At 35.4% G+C, this 16036-nt stretch overlaps 2 protein-coding genes and 1 pseudogene across 2 annotated transcripts in view; 1 reads left to right on the forward strand and 2 right to left on the reverse strand.

Annotated features, from left to right (window-relative positions):
* Positions 1–4630, forward strand: part of LOC130908916 (dipeptidyl aminopeptidase-like protein 6) — a 174604-nt gene extending 169974 nt beyond the window's left edge. Inside the window, exon 26 of the mRNA XM_057824854.1 lies at positions 1776–4630. Coding sequence (XP_057680837.1) covers positions 1776–1925 — 150 coding nt within the window. The 3' untranslated portion in view covers positions 1926–4630. The remainder of the gene's footprint in view (positions 1–1775) is intronic.
* Positions 1701–9751, reverse strand: ggh (gamma-glutamyl hydrolase (conjugase, folylpolygammaglutamyl hydrolase)). Its single transcript, XM_057824855.1, has 9 exons — positions 9525–9751; positions 9326–9434; positions 9207–9257; positions 8884–8968; positions 8680–8818; positions 8496–8602; positions 8306–8396; positions 6312–6446; positions 1701–6237 (listed from the first exon to the last, which is right to left on the reverse strand). The coding sequence occupies exons 1-9, from the start codon at positions 9700–9702 to the stop codon at positions 6119–6121; spliced, it is 1014 nt and encodes a 337-aa protein (XP_057680838.1). The 5' UTR covers positions 9703–9751; the 3' UTR covers positions 1701–6118.
* A 2144-nt stretch (positions 9752–11895) lies between these two features.
* LOC130908977 (collagen alpha-1(XVIII) chain-like) overlaps positions 11896–16036 on the reverse strand; it is a 38725-nt pseudogene continuing 34584 nt past the window's right edge.

Consider the following 16036-nt stretch of genomic DNA (forward strand, 5'->3'; position numbering starts at 1 on the left):
AAAAAAAAAAAACATTAACATTACAAAAAAAAAAACATTACTGTACGTGGTCATTTTTTGTAAAACTAAAAAAATGTAAAAAAAATTGCCTTACTATACATGGTCATGCTTTGTTAAAAAAAAAAAAAAAAAAAAAGACATGTACATTGTCGTGTTTTGTAAAAAACACCTTACTATACATGGCCGTGTTTTGTAAAAAAAATAAATGAATAAATAAATACGCGGTCGTTTTTTGTAAAAAATAAAAAATTGATTAAAAAAAAAAAATAAAACGTGACCTATAGGCCTACATGGTCTTGTTTTGTAAATTTGAAAAAAAACTGTAAGAAACGCCTAAAACGTGGTTGCTTTTTCTCAGGAAAAAAAAAAAAAAACACATTAAAACATTACAAAAAAAAAAAAGTAAAAATATCGCCTTACTATACATGGTCATGCTTTGTAAAAAAAAAAAAAAAAAAAAAAAAAAAAAAGACGTGACCTGTACATTGGCGTGTTTTGTAAAAAAAAACGCCTTTTGGTCGCTTTTTGTAAGGAAAAAGTTTTTAAAAATACAAAAAAAAAAATTAAGTCTGGTTGTAGGAAATAAACGTGACCAATATATGGTCTTGTTTTGTAAAGAAAAACACTACTATACATGGTCATGCTTTGTAAAAAAAAAAAAGACGTGTACATTGTCGTGTTTTGTATAAAAGACCTTACTATACATGGCCGTGTTTTGTTAAAAAAAAAATTTTTTTAAACTACTGTACGCTGTCGCTTTTTGTAAAAATAGATGTAAAAAAAAAAAATACACGGCCGTGTTTTGTAAAAAAAAAAACGTAAAAAAATAAAAATATACACCTTACTATACATGGCCGTGTTTTGTAAAAAAAAAAAAAAAAAACTACGCGTTCGTTTTTTGTAAAAAATAAAAAATTGATTTTAAAAATTAAAAAAACGTCACCTATAGGCCTACATGGTCTCGTTTTGTAAATTTGAAAAAAAATTGTAAGAAACGCCTAAAACGTGGTTGCTTTTTCTCAGGAAAAAAAAAAACGTCTACTATACATGTTTGTTTTTAAAAAAAAACAACCTGACCTATACATGGTCTCACTTTGTAAAAACTAAAAAAAAACACATTAAAACATTACAAAAAAAAAATTTACTGTACGTGGTCATTTTTTGTAAAAAAAAAAAAAAAAAATGGTAAAAACAGTGACCTATACATGGACGTTTTGATGGGGAAAAAAATGCGTATCGTGTGTTTTTTTTGTGTAAAAAAATATATATATACATACATATATTTAGTAAAAAAACGCCTTACTATACATGGTAATTTTTGGTAAAAAGTAAAAAAAAAAAAAAAAAAGCCTAACTACACATGCTCATTCTTTGTAAAAAAAAAAAACAAAAAACGTGACCTGTACATTGTCATGTTTTGTTAACAAAAAAGAAAGGCCTTACTATACATGGTTGTTTTTTTGAAAAAAAAAAAAACGTGACCAATAGGTTACATGCTCAGGTTTTGTAAAAAACGTGACCTGTACATGGTCTTTTTTTGCACAAAATAATGTAAAAAAAAATCATATATACATGGTCGTGTTTTGTAAAAAACGCCCTACTCTACGTGGTCGCTTATTGTAAGAGATACAATAAATGGTCACGCTTTGGAAAAAAACGCCTAGGCCCGAGGGGAACCCTGTGTAAGAAAGAAATGACACTGTAAAAAAAACTTTTAATACATGGTTGCTTCTTTTTAAAAAACACGACTTTAACATAAAGGTTGTTCTCGTCAGATCTACCCCGACGAGGGCCACTTCATCCACAACGAGGCGACCCAACAGCATCTGAACCAGGCGTTGGTCAACTTTTTCGAGGAGTGCTTCAGGCTACCGGAGCGTCTGTCGGACGAGGAGCTGGACGAGGACACCGAAGATGAGGGTTAGCTCCGGCCGGGACCACCCCTTCCTCCTTGCACGCGATTCCGGACCGAGCACAACACCTCTTCGGTATTATGCAACCTTCTCGTCTGCGCGCTGGATTCGAGACCGCCTCCGCCGAGGATTTCCTCGTCATTCCCGCCTCTGGAATTTTCTGATGGACGAGCGTTGACACGAACTTAAAAGCTTGGGAAGGGACATTTCACAGGTGGACTTGTATTATAAGAAAATGACGCCTGATGAGTAGCATTGATGAACGGCATTTTGTGGGACGACGTGGCCACATTATTTTCTAAAGTCGTTTTCATGTGGAGAAAGTACTTATTTTTTGGTCAACTGTTCTCAATGTATGTAAAATAGCACACTATCAGTTCAGTTATTAAAAGACACGTTGAATAGTCATGCTTTCACCTTGTCGGATCGTGGAGAGACTGTTTGGAAAGATAAATATCACTTTTGTCACCTTACTGCCTTATTTCGTCAAAAACAAAACATCAAATGTACAGTGGACTAGCTGTTAGCCTAGTGTAGTGTGCAGACTAAAGCTTGTTAGCTGGACTCATTGAAGGAAATATAGATGTTAATTAGCATTGTTAAAGCTACCGAGACTTCTGCAGAACAGTAACAATGGTTTTGTCTTTAAATGAAGATAATGCGCTAGCACAATGCTTTCATCTTATTCTTCACAGTCATTTCTGGAATTTCAACATCTGACAAATTGCCTGTAAAAAAGCAATTTTGTAAATCAATTATTGGCGAGGGACATTAGCACAATGCTAACATGTACAGTCTGCATGGTTTGCTGTTTTTCAAAGGCTGACTTTATATTTGAAACAGATGCAGCAGTGCTTATATTATTAACGACAAATGCTGTTTGATCTACAACAATATACAAATATATATACAACCCCTAGCAAAAAGTATGGAATCACCAGTCTCGGACATGCACTCACTCAGACATTATGTAGAACAAACTCTGATAAAAAGCTTGAGAAAATAATGAATTACCGTATTGGCCCGAATATAAGACGACCCCCTCTTTTTCAAGACTCAAGTTTGAAAAAAAAACTTTTTGAACACCAAATGAATTTTTATATAGAAGATAATTACAGTACATCTGAAACATGATTCTAATATATTTGAGGGGAAAAGCATGTTATTTTGCCTCATTCAAATCTTAATATCTGAACATTTAAATGTGTAAACTAAAGTGCAATCACATTCGTAAATGAATGGCTTCTGGTTTTTGAAATGTAAATAAACCAATCTATTGTGATAAAACAAAATTGCAATAACCGCATTAACCATCAAAGTGAAGTCTAACTAACTGTAGTCTTGAAACAAATCTGAATAAGGAAAAACATTGCAATAAAATAATGCAAACTGGTTAAACTTGAAACTAAGATCTGTCATGACAGAACATCGCTTCAATGATATCTGGCGCAATCTAACGTGAATGGGTATGCTGTCTAGACCGCGAACATAAGACGACCCCCTTTTTTTCAGTCTTATTCCAATGCAAAAAACAGTCTTATATTCGGGCCAATATGGTAGTTCAAAAGTGCAACTTCTTGGCATTCTGAAACACTAAAAGAAATGAATAAAAAACATTGTGTGGTCAGTAAATGTTACTTTTATAGAGCAAATGCAGAGGAAAAAAAATATGGAATCACTCCATTTTGAGTAGAAAATACAGACACACCCAATTTCCTTTCCTTAATTGAGCCCCTACCTCAGATTAGATCTGGTCGTTAGTCAGCAGTTATCACACCTTGGAGGGCTGCTGGACCAAGTGGATTCATAAGAATCATGACTCCAACAAGAGAAATGTCTCTTGAGACCAAGGAGAGAATTATCAAACTTGAAAAAGGTAACGCTACACGTATGGTTGCCAAAGATGTGGGCTGTTCACAGTCAGATGTATCAAAAATCTGGACCAAGTACAAACAGCATGGCAAGTAGGGTTGGGCATCGATGGGAACCGGTTGTAACACTCCTATGATCACGGAATCATTCGAATTTTAAAATTTCGAGTCCTTGTTACAATGCCCTGACAGCCAAGTGGAAAAAAAATTGCTTGAGTTCAAAGACTGATATTTATATACAAGTTAAAATTAGTCCTGTGAGAAGTTCATTTAATTTTTAAAAATCATCGAGAAGTTAAGACTTTAATATAAACTATGCAATTTTATTTGACCCTGCATTTTTTTTTTATCCTCCCTCTTAAAAGAATCGGAATCGAAACGCGGAATCGTTCAATTTCAAACGATGCCCAACCCTAATGGCAAATTTGTAAAAGTTAAGCATACTGGTAGACTAAGGAAGACATCCAAACGTCATGACAAACAACTAAAGGCCATATGTCTTGAAAACAGAAGATGTACAACAAGACAAATGAAGAAATGGGATGAAGCTGGAGTATGTGACAGAACTGTGCAAAATCACCTAAAGAAACTGGGATTTTCATACAGGAAAGCTAAAAGGAAACAATCACTTAAACAAAAAAGAACAAGACTGCAACGGGCTAAGGCGAGGCAATCACGGACTGTAAATGACTGGATGAAAGTTGTTTTCCGTGATGAGTCAAGAATCTGCATTGGACAAGGTGATGATGCTGGAACTTTTGTTTGGTGCCGTTCCAGTGAGATTTACAAAGATGACTGCCTGAAGAAAACATCAAAAATTCCCTCAGTTCTTGATGATATGGGGCTGCATGTAATCTGCAATAAATGCGCAAGTTTACATTGAAATTTTAGGCAGCTTGCTTATCCCTTCAATTGAAAATATGTTTGGGGATAATGAAATCATTTTCCAAGATGAGACAATGCATCATGCCACAGAGGTAAAAGACCCATCCAGTCAATGCCCTGGCCTGCAAATAGCCCAGATCTCAACCCTATTGAAACCCTATGTTGGAAATTGAAAATAATCGTCCACAGCAAGGCTCCGACCTGCAAGGATGATTTGGCAACTGCAATCAAAGAGAGTTGGCACCAAATTGATGAAGACTACTCATCAAGTCCATGCCTCGAAGACTGCAAGCTGTCATAAAAGCCAGAGGTGGTGCAACTAAATACTAGAGATGTGTTGTGATTGTTATTTCTATGTTTGTTTCTCACGATTTCATTTTTTTCCCCCCTGCACTTGCTCTACAAAAGTAACATTTACTGACCACCACAATGTTTTTGAGTCATTTATTTTAGTGTTTCTAAACTACAATGAGTTGCACTTTTTAAATCATTCATTATTTTTTCAAGCTTTTTATCTGAGTTAGTTCTACATAATAAAATGTCTGAGTGAGTGCTCGTCCGAGACTGGTGATGCCATACTTTTTGCTAGGGGTTGTACAGAAGCGTTGAACTTGTGGACGAAATGCTAACGTTAATTTTAAGTGTCATCTTACGTTCCGATTTCATTTAAAAATTGACATCTTGAATGTTCCTAAATGGAAACAAATGCGTCTATGTTGTGTAAATGTTACCATATATTAATCATAATTGTCAATTAACTCATCAGCTGCCACTGACGGCACTAGACATCCAATCCAATTTGACTCAAGCGCCGTCAATGCCAGTGAATGAGTTAATTTTTGTTGATTCCTTAATTAAAGTTTGTATTATGGAGGCCACACCTTCCAAAAAAGTGTTTTTTTCTTATGTTAGACGGCAAAATGGTGGCATGAAGGTACTTGTTGAAAAGACTCGAATAAAAACATCAATGTTTGGGACTCAGCTCTTCATTTTTTTCCCAAAAAACAAACATTTTAAACGATTAATTCCCTTGCACTAGGATACATGCAGTGCACTAAATTGCACAAATTAAACCCTGAGTATCTTAATTCAAGCGGCTTCCGACAAAATAAATCTATTGTAAACGATTTCTTTTAAATGTAAACTCCCATTTACTCCCTAGCCGGCAATAGACGTCCAATCCATTTGAACTGGGAGGGCTGCGCATCCCAGTACAAATGGATTGGACGTTTAGTAGCGATAAACTCATTTAAATTCAAAGCAGAAGGATGATTGGACATCTATCACCAATAAAAAAAAATTGGGGCGCAATATAAAAGTTTCATTAACGCCATCTGCTGGCATATTCGTCATTTATTATCGCTACATATATTAGAAAAACGAGGTATGTATCTATCACTACATCGCGATCATTTACTCGACAATAAACTGAGGTTGTTACGTTGCGTTTCAGAAATAGTAAACTTGCTCAAAGATGCTTTTGGCGCTGCTTTTCACAGGACTGAAGTTATAAATGAGCGCTTGGTTTTCCTCCTCTTCGGTGGCAAATTTGTGGAAGTTCTTGCGAGCTGCGACAAGACAAAGATTTTTTTTTTAATGGAGCGTATGTGTGGTGGTGTTGGGGACAGAGACGTTTTCTTACCTTCGCCTACGAAGAACTCGGCCATGAAGAAGGTGACGCGCACTCCCGAAGGCGTGTGCGTAATGTACGGCTTTCTCCACTCGAAAGCGTTTTTCTCCGGGTGCCACTGCGTGCCGTAAATTGGGTAGTCGAATGCTAAGGACCGCAAAAAAAGTTAGGAGACTAAAGGGCGGGGGTGGGGATTCGGGGACAAAAGAATATGCCTTACTATACATTTAGGTTGTTTTTTTTTTTTTTGTAAATACAGTGGTACCTCAACATACATTCGTTCAGTGACCTAGTTTGTAAGTCGAAATGGTAGTTTGTCAAGGAGGATTTTCCCATAAGAACGTATATTATATAATATGCAGTTCGATTAATTCGTTCCGCAGCCCAATACCCGACGCTAAATCCTTAGTAAAAACTGCATTACATGGCGGACAAGACTTCGGCGTTGTAAAGTCAAAATCGCGCAAATCAGGTACGTCGTAACCCAGGGACTACCTATGATATACATGGTAATTTATTTGCAAAAATACATGGCTTTTTGTATTTAAAAAAAAGCCTTACATTGTTGTATTTCTTTATATAAAAAAAATGCCTTACTATACTTACTATCTTTGTAAAAAATGTGACCTATACGTGGTCGGGTTTTGTAAATGGCCGTTTTTTTTTTTTTGTGAAAAACAAAAAAACGCCTTAATATAGACCATTGTCGTTCTTTGTAAAAAAAACATAAAAAAAAAAAAAAAAAAAAAAAAACATGACCTATACATAGTCTTTTTGTAAAAAATAAAAATAAATAAAAAATTACGCCTTATTATACATGGTCGTTTTTAGTATAAAAAAGCTTTACAATACACGGTCTTTTTTGTTAAAAAAAAAAAAAAAAAACACAAAGTAAAATCCGCCTTACACTATATGGTCGCTCTTTGTAAAAAAAGCCTTATACGTGGTCGTTTTTGTATATCGAAAATGACCATGTGTACTAAGGCTTGCTTTGGTAAAAAAAAAAAAAAAAATGTAAACGTAAATAAATTAAACGCCTTATGGTTGTTCTTTGTAAAAAAAATTTTTTTTTTAAAAAAAACGCCTCCGTATACATGATTGTTTTTTATAGAAAATACGCCTTAGTATACATGGTCGTTTTTCATAAAAAGAAATAAAACATTTTTTTTTAGAAACGCCTTGCTATACATTGCTAGTCTTTTTTTTTGTTAAATAAAAAAAAAAAATTGTAAAAAAACGCCTTATGGTCGCTCTTTGTAATAAACGTGACTTATAAATGGTCGTTTTGTAAAAAATGCCTTAATATACCTGATTTTATTTTATTTTTTTTTATAGAAAATAAGCCCTAGTACACATGGTCATTTTTAGTAAAAAAAAAAAAGGGAAAAAATGCCTTACTATACGTAGTCGTGTTTTGTAAAAAAAACAAAACAAAAAAAAAAACCTTTGTATACAGGAAATTTTTTTTAAAATAGAAAATACACCTTAGTATAGATGGTCGTTTTTAGCAAAAAAAAAAAAAAAGCCTTGCTATACATGGTCTTTGTAAAAAAAATTTTAAAAAAAAGTAAAAAAACCTTACTATACATGGTCGCTCTTTGTAAAAAAAAACGTGACCTATAGATGGTCATTTTGTAAAAAATGCCTTAGTATACAGTCGTTTTTTTTTTTTTTTTTTTAAATAGAAAATAAACCTAAGTACACATGGTCGTTTTTGGTAAAAAAAAACGCCTTACTACGCATGGTCGCTCTTTGTATAAAACTGACATATGAATGGTTAAATGTTAAAAAAAAAAAAAAAATTTTTTAAACTACGCCTTACTATACATGGTCGTTTTATATAAGAAAAATGTTTTTTGAACGACCCTGTATAATAAAGCATTTCTTTTTACCAAAAAACAATCATGCATAGACATGACAAAAAAAAAAAAAACGTCTTACTTTGCATGGTTCTTTTTTGTAGTCATTTGAACGGGTTAAAATAAAAAAGAAGGAGTTGATGGTACCTTCAACTGTGGATAGAAACTCTGTTAATCCGTCCGTGTTGGTGGAAAGAACTTTGTAGAAGGTGGTCAACGCATTGCTGCTGTTGAAAGCCTTAAAAAAAAAAAAAAAAAAAAAGGCACAAAATGTCTTCAGTGCCAACTTTTGAATAGCTGTTCCTGAATAGGTTACAGTTGATTAAATGGTCATTACTTCGACGGCCAAACTCCAACGGTGAGAGTTCTCAGTGAGTGGCTCCAGCGCCAAAGCGTCCATGAGTTCATCAGGGAAGTTCCCAAACATCCTACTACCTTTAGCCTCTTCCGGGCAAAAAATAAACGACAAAAAAAATCAATCATGTTGACACTGATAAGCTGCTTTTGAAGCACTTTTGTACCTTTGGTGAAGTTGAGCGGCAAGGACACTCCACTGGTGTTGGTGCGCGTGAGGAGCGAGATGCCGTTGGTCAACAGCAGCAGCTGCTCCATGCCCAGACATGTCCCCCAGATGGGGAAATAGTCACCTTTCAGGTTGGCCTGCGTCATCAAACAGCTCCTATTTAACATCTGTCGATCAAACGTCCAAGTCATCCGCGTTTTACCTCCAGGGCCATCTCGTAAAAAATCTTGGCGCTGCGTTGGTAACCCGAAGAGAAGATGCTGGCTCCTCCTCCAGGGAAAAGCACTCTAGTGCCCCAAAAAAAAAAGACACATATTTAACAGGTTATATTAAAAAAATACAGTAATAACAATTGCTTTTAAAACATATAAAAAACATCGAGACTAAAATAACTCAACTAATAATTAGCATTTATGATTAGTCATTAATGTATTTTTTTCACTTGTATTTTTATATAATTAAAAATTTATAGAATGCAATGTTAAAATCCAGCAATACGCTGACACCAGCTGACGATGCACTTACCCATTAATGGATTTGAAAAGTCTCCTGTACTCTTCATCAGGCTGGTTAATCCTGGAGAAGAAAAGACGCTTAAATCTTCTAATATTTTGCCAAATATTTGCTAAATATTCTCTTCTAACATGATGGGAACCACTCTGGCTCCCGCCGACTCCAAGAACTTGACATAAGAAGCAGCGATGTAAGCGATTCGGTCGTCTTTCGGTGTAGAGAGATCTTGCGCCAAAATACCTTTAAAAAAAAACCAAAAAACATTCGTCACCCACTCAACTCCAAGTGTTTAAAAATCTAGTTATGTCGTAATTCGAAAGACAAACTAACCGATAATAGGCTTGTCATTGCTGCTAACTTGCGTCGAGTGGAGCGGCACAAACGACAAGGCAAGCAAGTAAAGTGAAAACATGAGCACAAACATGTTCCGAAAAGACAACCAAGAACACAAAAAAAAGTTTCGGAAGCAGCGAGGTATCTTCGCGGACTGGTCGTCGACTAAAGACATGAAAAAAATCACGCAGAGGCCACGTAAAAAGCCAAAATAGATCAATTGGAGGTCACTCACCTTTAGACTTTGAACCCAGGCTGTCTAGCATAGCACGTCTGAAGCATAGCGTTAGCCCGGAAGTTGGTGGGGATACTTCCGCTAGTGGGACGAAAAAGTAAAAGCACGCCGTGATTTCGCTATAAAAGTCAGATATGTGAAAATTAAGAATTACGATAATAATTTAAAATAAAATTTAAGATCTGTATGGAAAAGATTTCATTTGTGTATCATAATTGCGAACGTTAGTTATTTTGGTGTTGATCGATTAAAACAAAGGTTTTTTTTTTTTTTTTTTTTTTGTCTTAATAAACTATTTTAAACATTATTCCAAGGGCGTAGGTTTGGTCTCAGCGTTGGTAGGGACAATATAACAGCATAACCGACATGTCCACTTTTTGCTGGGCACGGGACATTAAGTGTAAATCTACTAGAAAGTAGAAATAAGTGAAATTATCTGCTACTGCTTCAAGTAAATTTTACTAAGATTTCTTGAAATAATATAGAATAGCTAGCTGAAAATAAGTTTAACATACTTATGTTAAGTAAAAAATGTTGAATATTTAATCTTTAAAAAAAATGTTTGCCAGAAATGTTCTTCATTCAATAATACAACTAGCTAATGATAGCACTAACATATTCATACTTAGTGTTGGCGTTCAATGTATTTGTTGTTGTTGTTTGTGCTTCTCTCTCTCTTTCTCTCTCTCTCTCCCTAAAATATTATTTGACAGCATTTTTCAATTGATTTAGGTGAAAAATGACCGAGTTTTAGATGTATAGGCTTAAAATAGGAACAAATGCTTTTATTTACTAAAAGTAAGTGGAAGAATCTGATGCATTAATATGTTAATTAGCCTTTAAAACTCAAAACAAGATGAAAATTATTCGACTAGATTCAAGAAAAATTAACAAATTAAGACATTATACTGTAAATTTGCAGTGTGAAAGTTAGTATAGGTCAATACTAAGGGTGTAACGGTACATGTATTTGTATTGAACCGTTTCGGTACGTGGTGCTCGGTTCGGAATGGAGGCGTACCGAACGAGTTTCTAACGTAATGTAACCCTTACTTTTCGAGGCTCTGAGTCGATCGGGTTACAATTTCTTTGTGTAGATTATATTAACTCTGTCTTCTGTACTATAATGAGGACCAACACGGTAGGACAGTATAACCCAGAAACGTCAACGGCACGACAACGTGGCCGCCACGAGAACGCAGTGAAACGCGGGCGTTAAAATCAACGGCACGACAACGTGGCCGCCGCGAGAACGCAGTGAAACGCGGGCGTTAAAATCAATCAGCCAATGCACACCAGTTGCAGTGCGGCCGCGTGTTAGACGCGTCCCAGAAGCGGCTCAACACGACACACGCGAAAAGAACGGCAGAGTTTTTTATTTGACGTGAGACGCGACCCTACTACGTCAATACTGCTACCGGTAGCTAGGATCGGGCAGACTGGAAGTCACTTGTGTAAAAATACAGTGGATCCGGTCAATTTTCAAACTAATATGCAATCGTAACCCACTTTTTGAGTCCATCAGATCTCTTGAGTGGTAGATCGGGGCACAGTTGACTTGTCTTTGTTGATTTACTGCTGTCTTCTCTGCTATAATAATAACCAACACGGCCCCGTGTTCAATACAAAACCCTCCTACCACAACAAAACAAGTGGGAACTAATATTTACATAGGAACTAAAGTTATACAACATAAAATATACAATATAAATGAATACTACATTACACTCGTAAAATATAAACACATAATAAAACAAATTGTAGCCCATTTAAATAAAATTAATTAAATGAGCTAAAACATCTCTAATTAAATAATAAGAATAATACACAGATCCTGCTTACACAATTAAATTTATTCATTTCTGTGTGGCGTTTTAACTTGAGAAAATACACCAATAAAGCTTTTGAAAACCGTTCATAAGCAAAATGTGTACATGCAGGTTATGATTAAGTTTATATTGTCCCTACCAACATTGAGACCAACCCTACGCTCTTGTGATAAAGCAAATCTGCATTCTTACTTCTTTAGATATATTACAATTTTCTATTGAAATTTTTTTTTAATACATTAATAGACTCCATTTTGTTTCCTTGGTGAATTTCATGTTCCAATAAACGACAAACAAGACCATATTAATCAGGAGAAAACTTTATTCTTCATAACAAAGCACCAAAACCAACACTTGGAATTTGTTTTCTCCATTTTTTTCCAGCATGAAAATATACTGCAAGACGTCTCGGTCCTCGCAATAAGAACCTCGACTCATCTAGTAGCGAAACCCCAAAAAGTAGAAAAACACAATAGAAAAGAAACAACACCAACTTATAAATTACATTCTTCTGATTTCATGTTTATGTGCGGTGACAGTATAAATAAGGCATTTAAATTAAATAGAACTGCTGCGCCGACACCACAAAAAGACAAAATGTAGCAAATAAATGAATTACAGTGCATGAATTTTGGTGGAAAGCGGTTGTTACGTCACAACCTGTAAACAAAACGGCCCTCAAAAACCGTCTTTAACTTCCCTCATGGACGACCTTGGACAATTTGGGGACGGTTCGATTCAATAGTTGGTCTTTTGTGGGGAAAAAAAACTTGTTCTCCCCCCCATAGAAAGCTTGCTTTATGTGCCAAAAGGACAAGGCGGCCGGGTCGTGAATCCCGCTGCGACTGGTTTTAGAAGTTCTTGTGGGTTTCCACGCAGAGGACGATGTAGTCGTCGGAGCAGCTACGCGTCTGCTGGCCTAGCAGTCGGCCGGATGTCAGGGAGGATGACTGGCCGGTGACCGACACGTGAGCGGCCCGCCATGTCTCGCAGTGCTTGTCCACCACTCGGACACCCAGCGGGCTGGAGCCGTGCCAGATGCTCTTATCAGGCCTGACACGTTGAAATAAATTCGTTAAAATCAGATCTTTCGGGTTTAATTTCAGAATGCTAAAACTGGATATTATTAGAGTCAACAGTACATCAAAGTAGGGCTGCAGCTATCGAACATTTTACTTGTCGATTAATCGATGGACTAGTTAGTCCGAATAATCGAGTAATCGGATTAGGAAAATAAAAAATTAAAATACCTGAGCTGAGCCTAAAAACGGTATTAAAAAAAAATTAAAATGAGGATCTATGTACAACAAAAGAACAATTGGCTAACTTACACAGAAAAAGTCAGCTAGCTTAAATGCTATAAAATGCTAAAGTTTTTTTTTATTTTTTTTTAAATTTTTTTTACAATGCTCTTAAAGAAATGGTTCAGACACATATTCCCACAAAAAATGGTAAAATATACCTATAAACTAAATCTTGAATGCATTAAAAAAAATAGCTCAAACATAAACTTGGCTACTGTTGGTCTTAACAGGGAACAGCTGGTTTCAGCCATGAGAAATGAGTTACATCATATTCATTGTTGGCACCCAAATCAATAAAACTACATGCAAACACTTTCAAAATAAACCAATACAACGCAACTTTAATTAAACGAATACTCGAAGCAACAAAATTTAATTTGAATATTTTTTTTTCTAATCGAATACTCGAGTTAATCGATTAATCGTTGCAGCACTACATCAAAGACAATGCTGCTTTTGTCTGGACAGAATGTGTTTTTTGGTGTATGGGAAATAATTTCCCCCAAAAAACTAACCAAAAAAACCCCTACATTTTTCTCACCTAAAAGAATAAGACAACTTTTTGAGGGCAAAATAAGAAAACATTTCTTTAAAACAAAATGACTTCTTGAAAAATATCATTTTAATAATGCAAAATTCTAGAAAATTGTGACTTTCCCAGAGGGTTAAAAAATAACATTTTCAATCGTTCATTCACCCCTCGTCAGTCAAAATGGATTGCACGTCTTGCACGTCTACAGCCATCTATGGCACTGAAAAATAAGCATTTTACTCCAGCCAGTCTCGGTTTAAATAAATTGGACATCTATCGCCGTCAGTGGCATGCAATGAGTTAAAATACTATGGGAAAAAAACTTAAGCATGTTATTTGGTGCCATAACTAATGCCTATTTCTGTTTATATTCATTTTGATTTCATAAATTTGGTTTTTATTGCCACTGTATTAATTTCCAAATATACAGGGTGACCCAAAAAACATAGATCTAACGCCGGATTTAGGTTGAAAAAGTAGTAAAGCTGTACTGTATACAAACAGGAAGGATTGTCTCAGGAGTGATTTGTTCGAGGATTCAAGGTAATTATTATATTTTTCGTACCATGCATGCATTTTGAAACATTGTGAGAAAAATCAATGGGAGAAATAAGCCGCATTGGCATTATACTTCGCAACATTTACGTAAAATTTATGCAACCCGCACTTTTTTTTTTTTTTTTTGCTTTTAACCAAGAATCGAGATTGTTTTACGTCCATATCTATAGAGAATTCAGGGATTTAAGTTTTTATTTACCTGCATTTTCAACGTAAAAAGCCCTTTAAGGTGATAAGGCGGCGCCACAGTGACTTAAAGACTAGCAGCACATGCGACATATTTACGTAAAATAAATGCTAACTGCCCGTTGTTTTTTTTGCTTTAACCAAGAACCGAGACTGTTTTACGTCCATATCTATAAAGAATTCAGGGATTTAAGCATTTATTCACATGAATTTTAAACTTAAAAAGCTCTTTGTGGTGATAAGGCGACGCCACAGTGGCTTTAAGACTAGCAGCACATTCGACATATTTACATAAAATAAATGCGAACTGCCCGTTTTTTTGCTTTTAACCAAGAACCGAGACTGTTTTACGTCCATATCTATAAAGAATTCAGGGATTTAAGTTTTTATTTATGTTTTGTTTTTTTTGCTTTTAACCAGTAGGCCTAATAGAGACTGTTTTACGTCCATATCTATAAAGAATTCAGGGATTTAATCATTTACTCACAAGAATTTTCAGCGTAAAAGCTGTTTGTGGTGATAGGGCGGCGCCACAGTGGCTTAAAGTAGGGTGACCAAACGTCCTCTTTTGCCCGGACAAGTCCTACTTTCACGTAGTATCCTCGTGGTCCGGGCGGGTTTTATAAATTCATAAATATGACCGGTTTTTATGATTTTTCACGGGACCAATTTGAAGAGAATCCCTCCGGCCGCTGGGTGGCAGCGCCTGCCTGCGATGACATGGCTCCTAGTAGTAGGGAGGGAAGGAGTAGTTCTTCTTGTTTTTGTTGGCAGTTTACCCCTACCATGAGGCATTACCACCATCTACTGGGTTGACGATTTGGCCACAAAGCCTGATGTTTTTTACGATAAATACGTATATAATGGCAACTGTTGACTTCTGTCGGAGCTTTGACTGTAAAATCCCGTTTGGTGTCGCATCATTGCGCTGCCGATGATTGTAAACTTTTATAGCAAAGTTTGATTTTTGCCTCAGCTAGCTATCAGTGAGCTAAACTGCACTAGGCATTATGGGAAACGTAGTTTTTAACTGCTACGTTTGGAAACATGCTGGTTGAATAGTTTGTCAGTTTATTTCGGTTTTTGTTTGTGTGCAATCTAGAACATTGAATGAGAATATCAATTGAATGGGAATAACAATTTGTCAAGGACAATTGTCGTGATAGTACTGTGTGTATGTGTATTGACTGGACTACATTTCTATGGGTCTGCATTATATATATATATATATATATATATATATATATATATATATTTTTTTTTTCCCCTTCTTCTTCAAAGTCATTATTTATTTATTATTTTTTCAAACTGCATTTTTCCATCCAGAGTGAGGGGGCACACTTTAAATATATTAAAGTGATATAGGCATCTTTGAGTTAACTTTGAGTAAAATTCAAGTATCATGAGGCCGGGCTGAGTGTTCTCTTTTTTGGAAATCAAAATATGGTCACCCTACTTAAAGACAAGCAGCACATTCGACATATTTACGTAAAATAAATGCTAACTGTCCGTTTTTTGTTTTTTTTTGTGCTTTTAACCAATAATCGAGACAGTTTTACATCCATATCTATAAAGAATTCAGGGATTTAAGCATTTATTCACAAGAATTTTCAACGTAAAAAGCTCTTTGTGGTGATAAGGCGGCACCACAGTGGCTTAAAGACTAGCAGCACATTCGACATATTTACGTAAAATAAATGCTAATTGACCGTATTTTTGTTTTTCTTTGCTTTTAACCAATAATCGAGACAGTTTTACAATCATATCTATAATGAATTCAGGGATTTAAGCATTTATTCACAAGAATTTTCAACGTAAAAAGCTCTATGTGGTGATAAGGCGGCGCTACAGTGGCTTAAAGACTA

This window comes from Corythoichthys intestinalis, chromosome 20, assembly GCF_030265065.1.
Source record: "Corythoichthys intestinalis isolate RoL2023-P3 chromosome 20, ASM3026506v1, whole genome shotgun sequence".
NCBI classification, from domain to species: Eukaryota; Metazoa; Chordata; class Actinopteri; order Syngnathiformes; family Syngnathidae; genus Corythoichthys; species Corythoichthys intestinalis.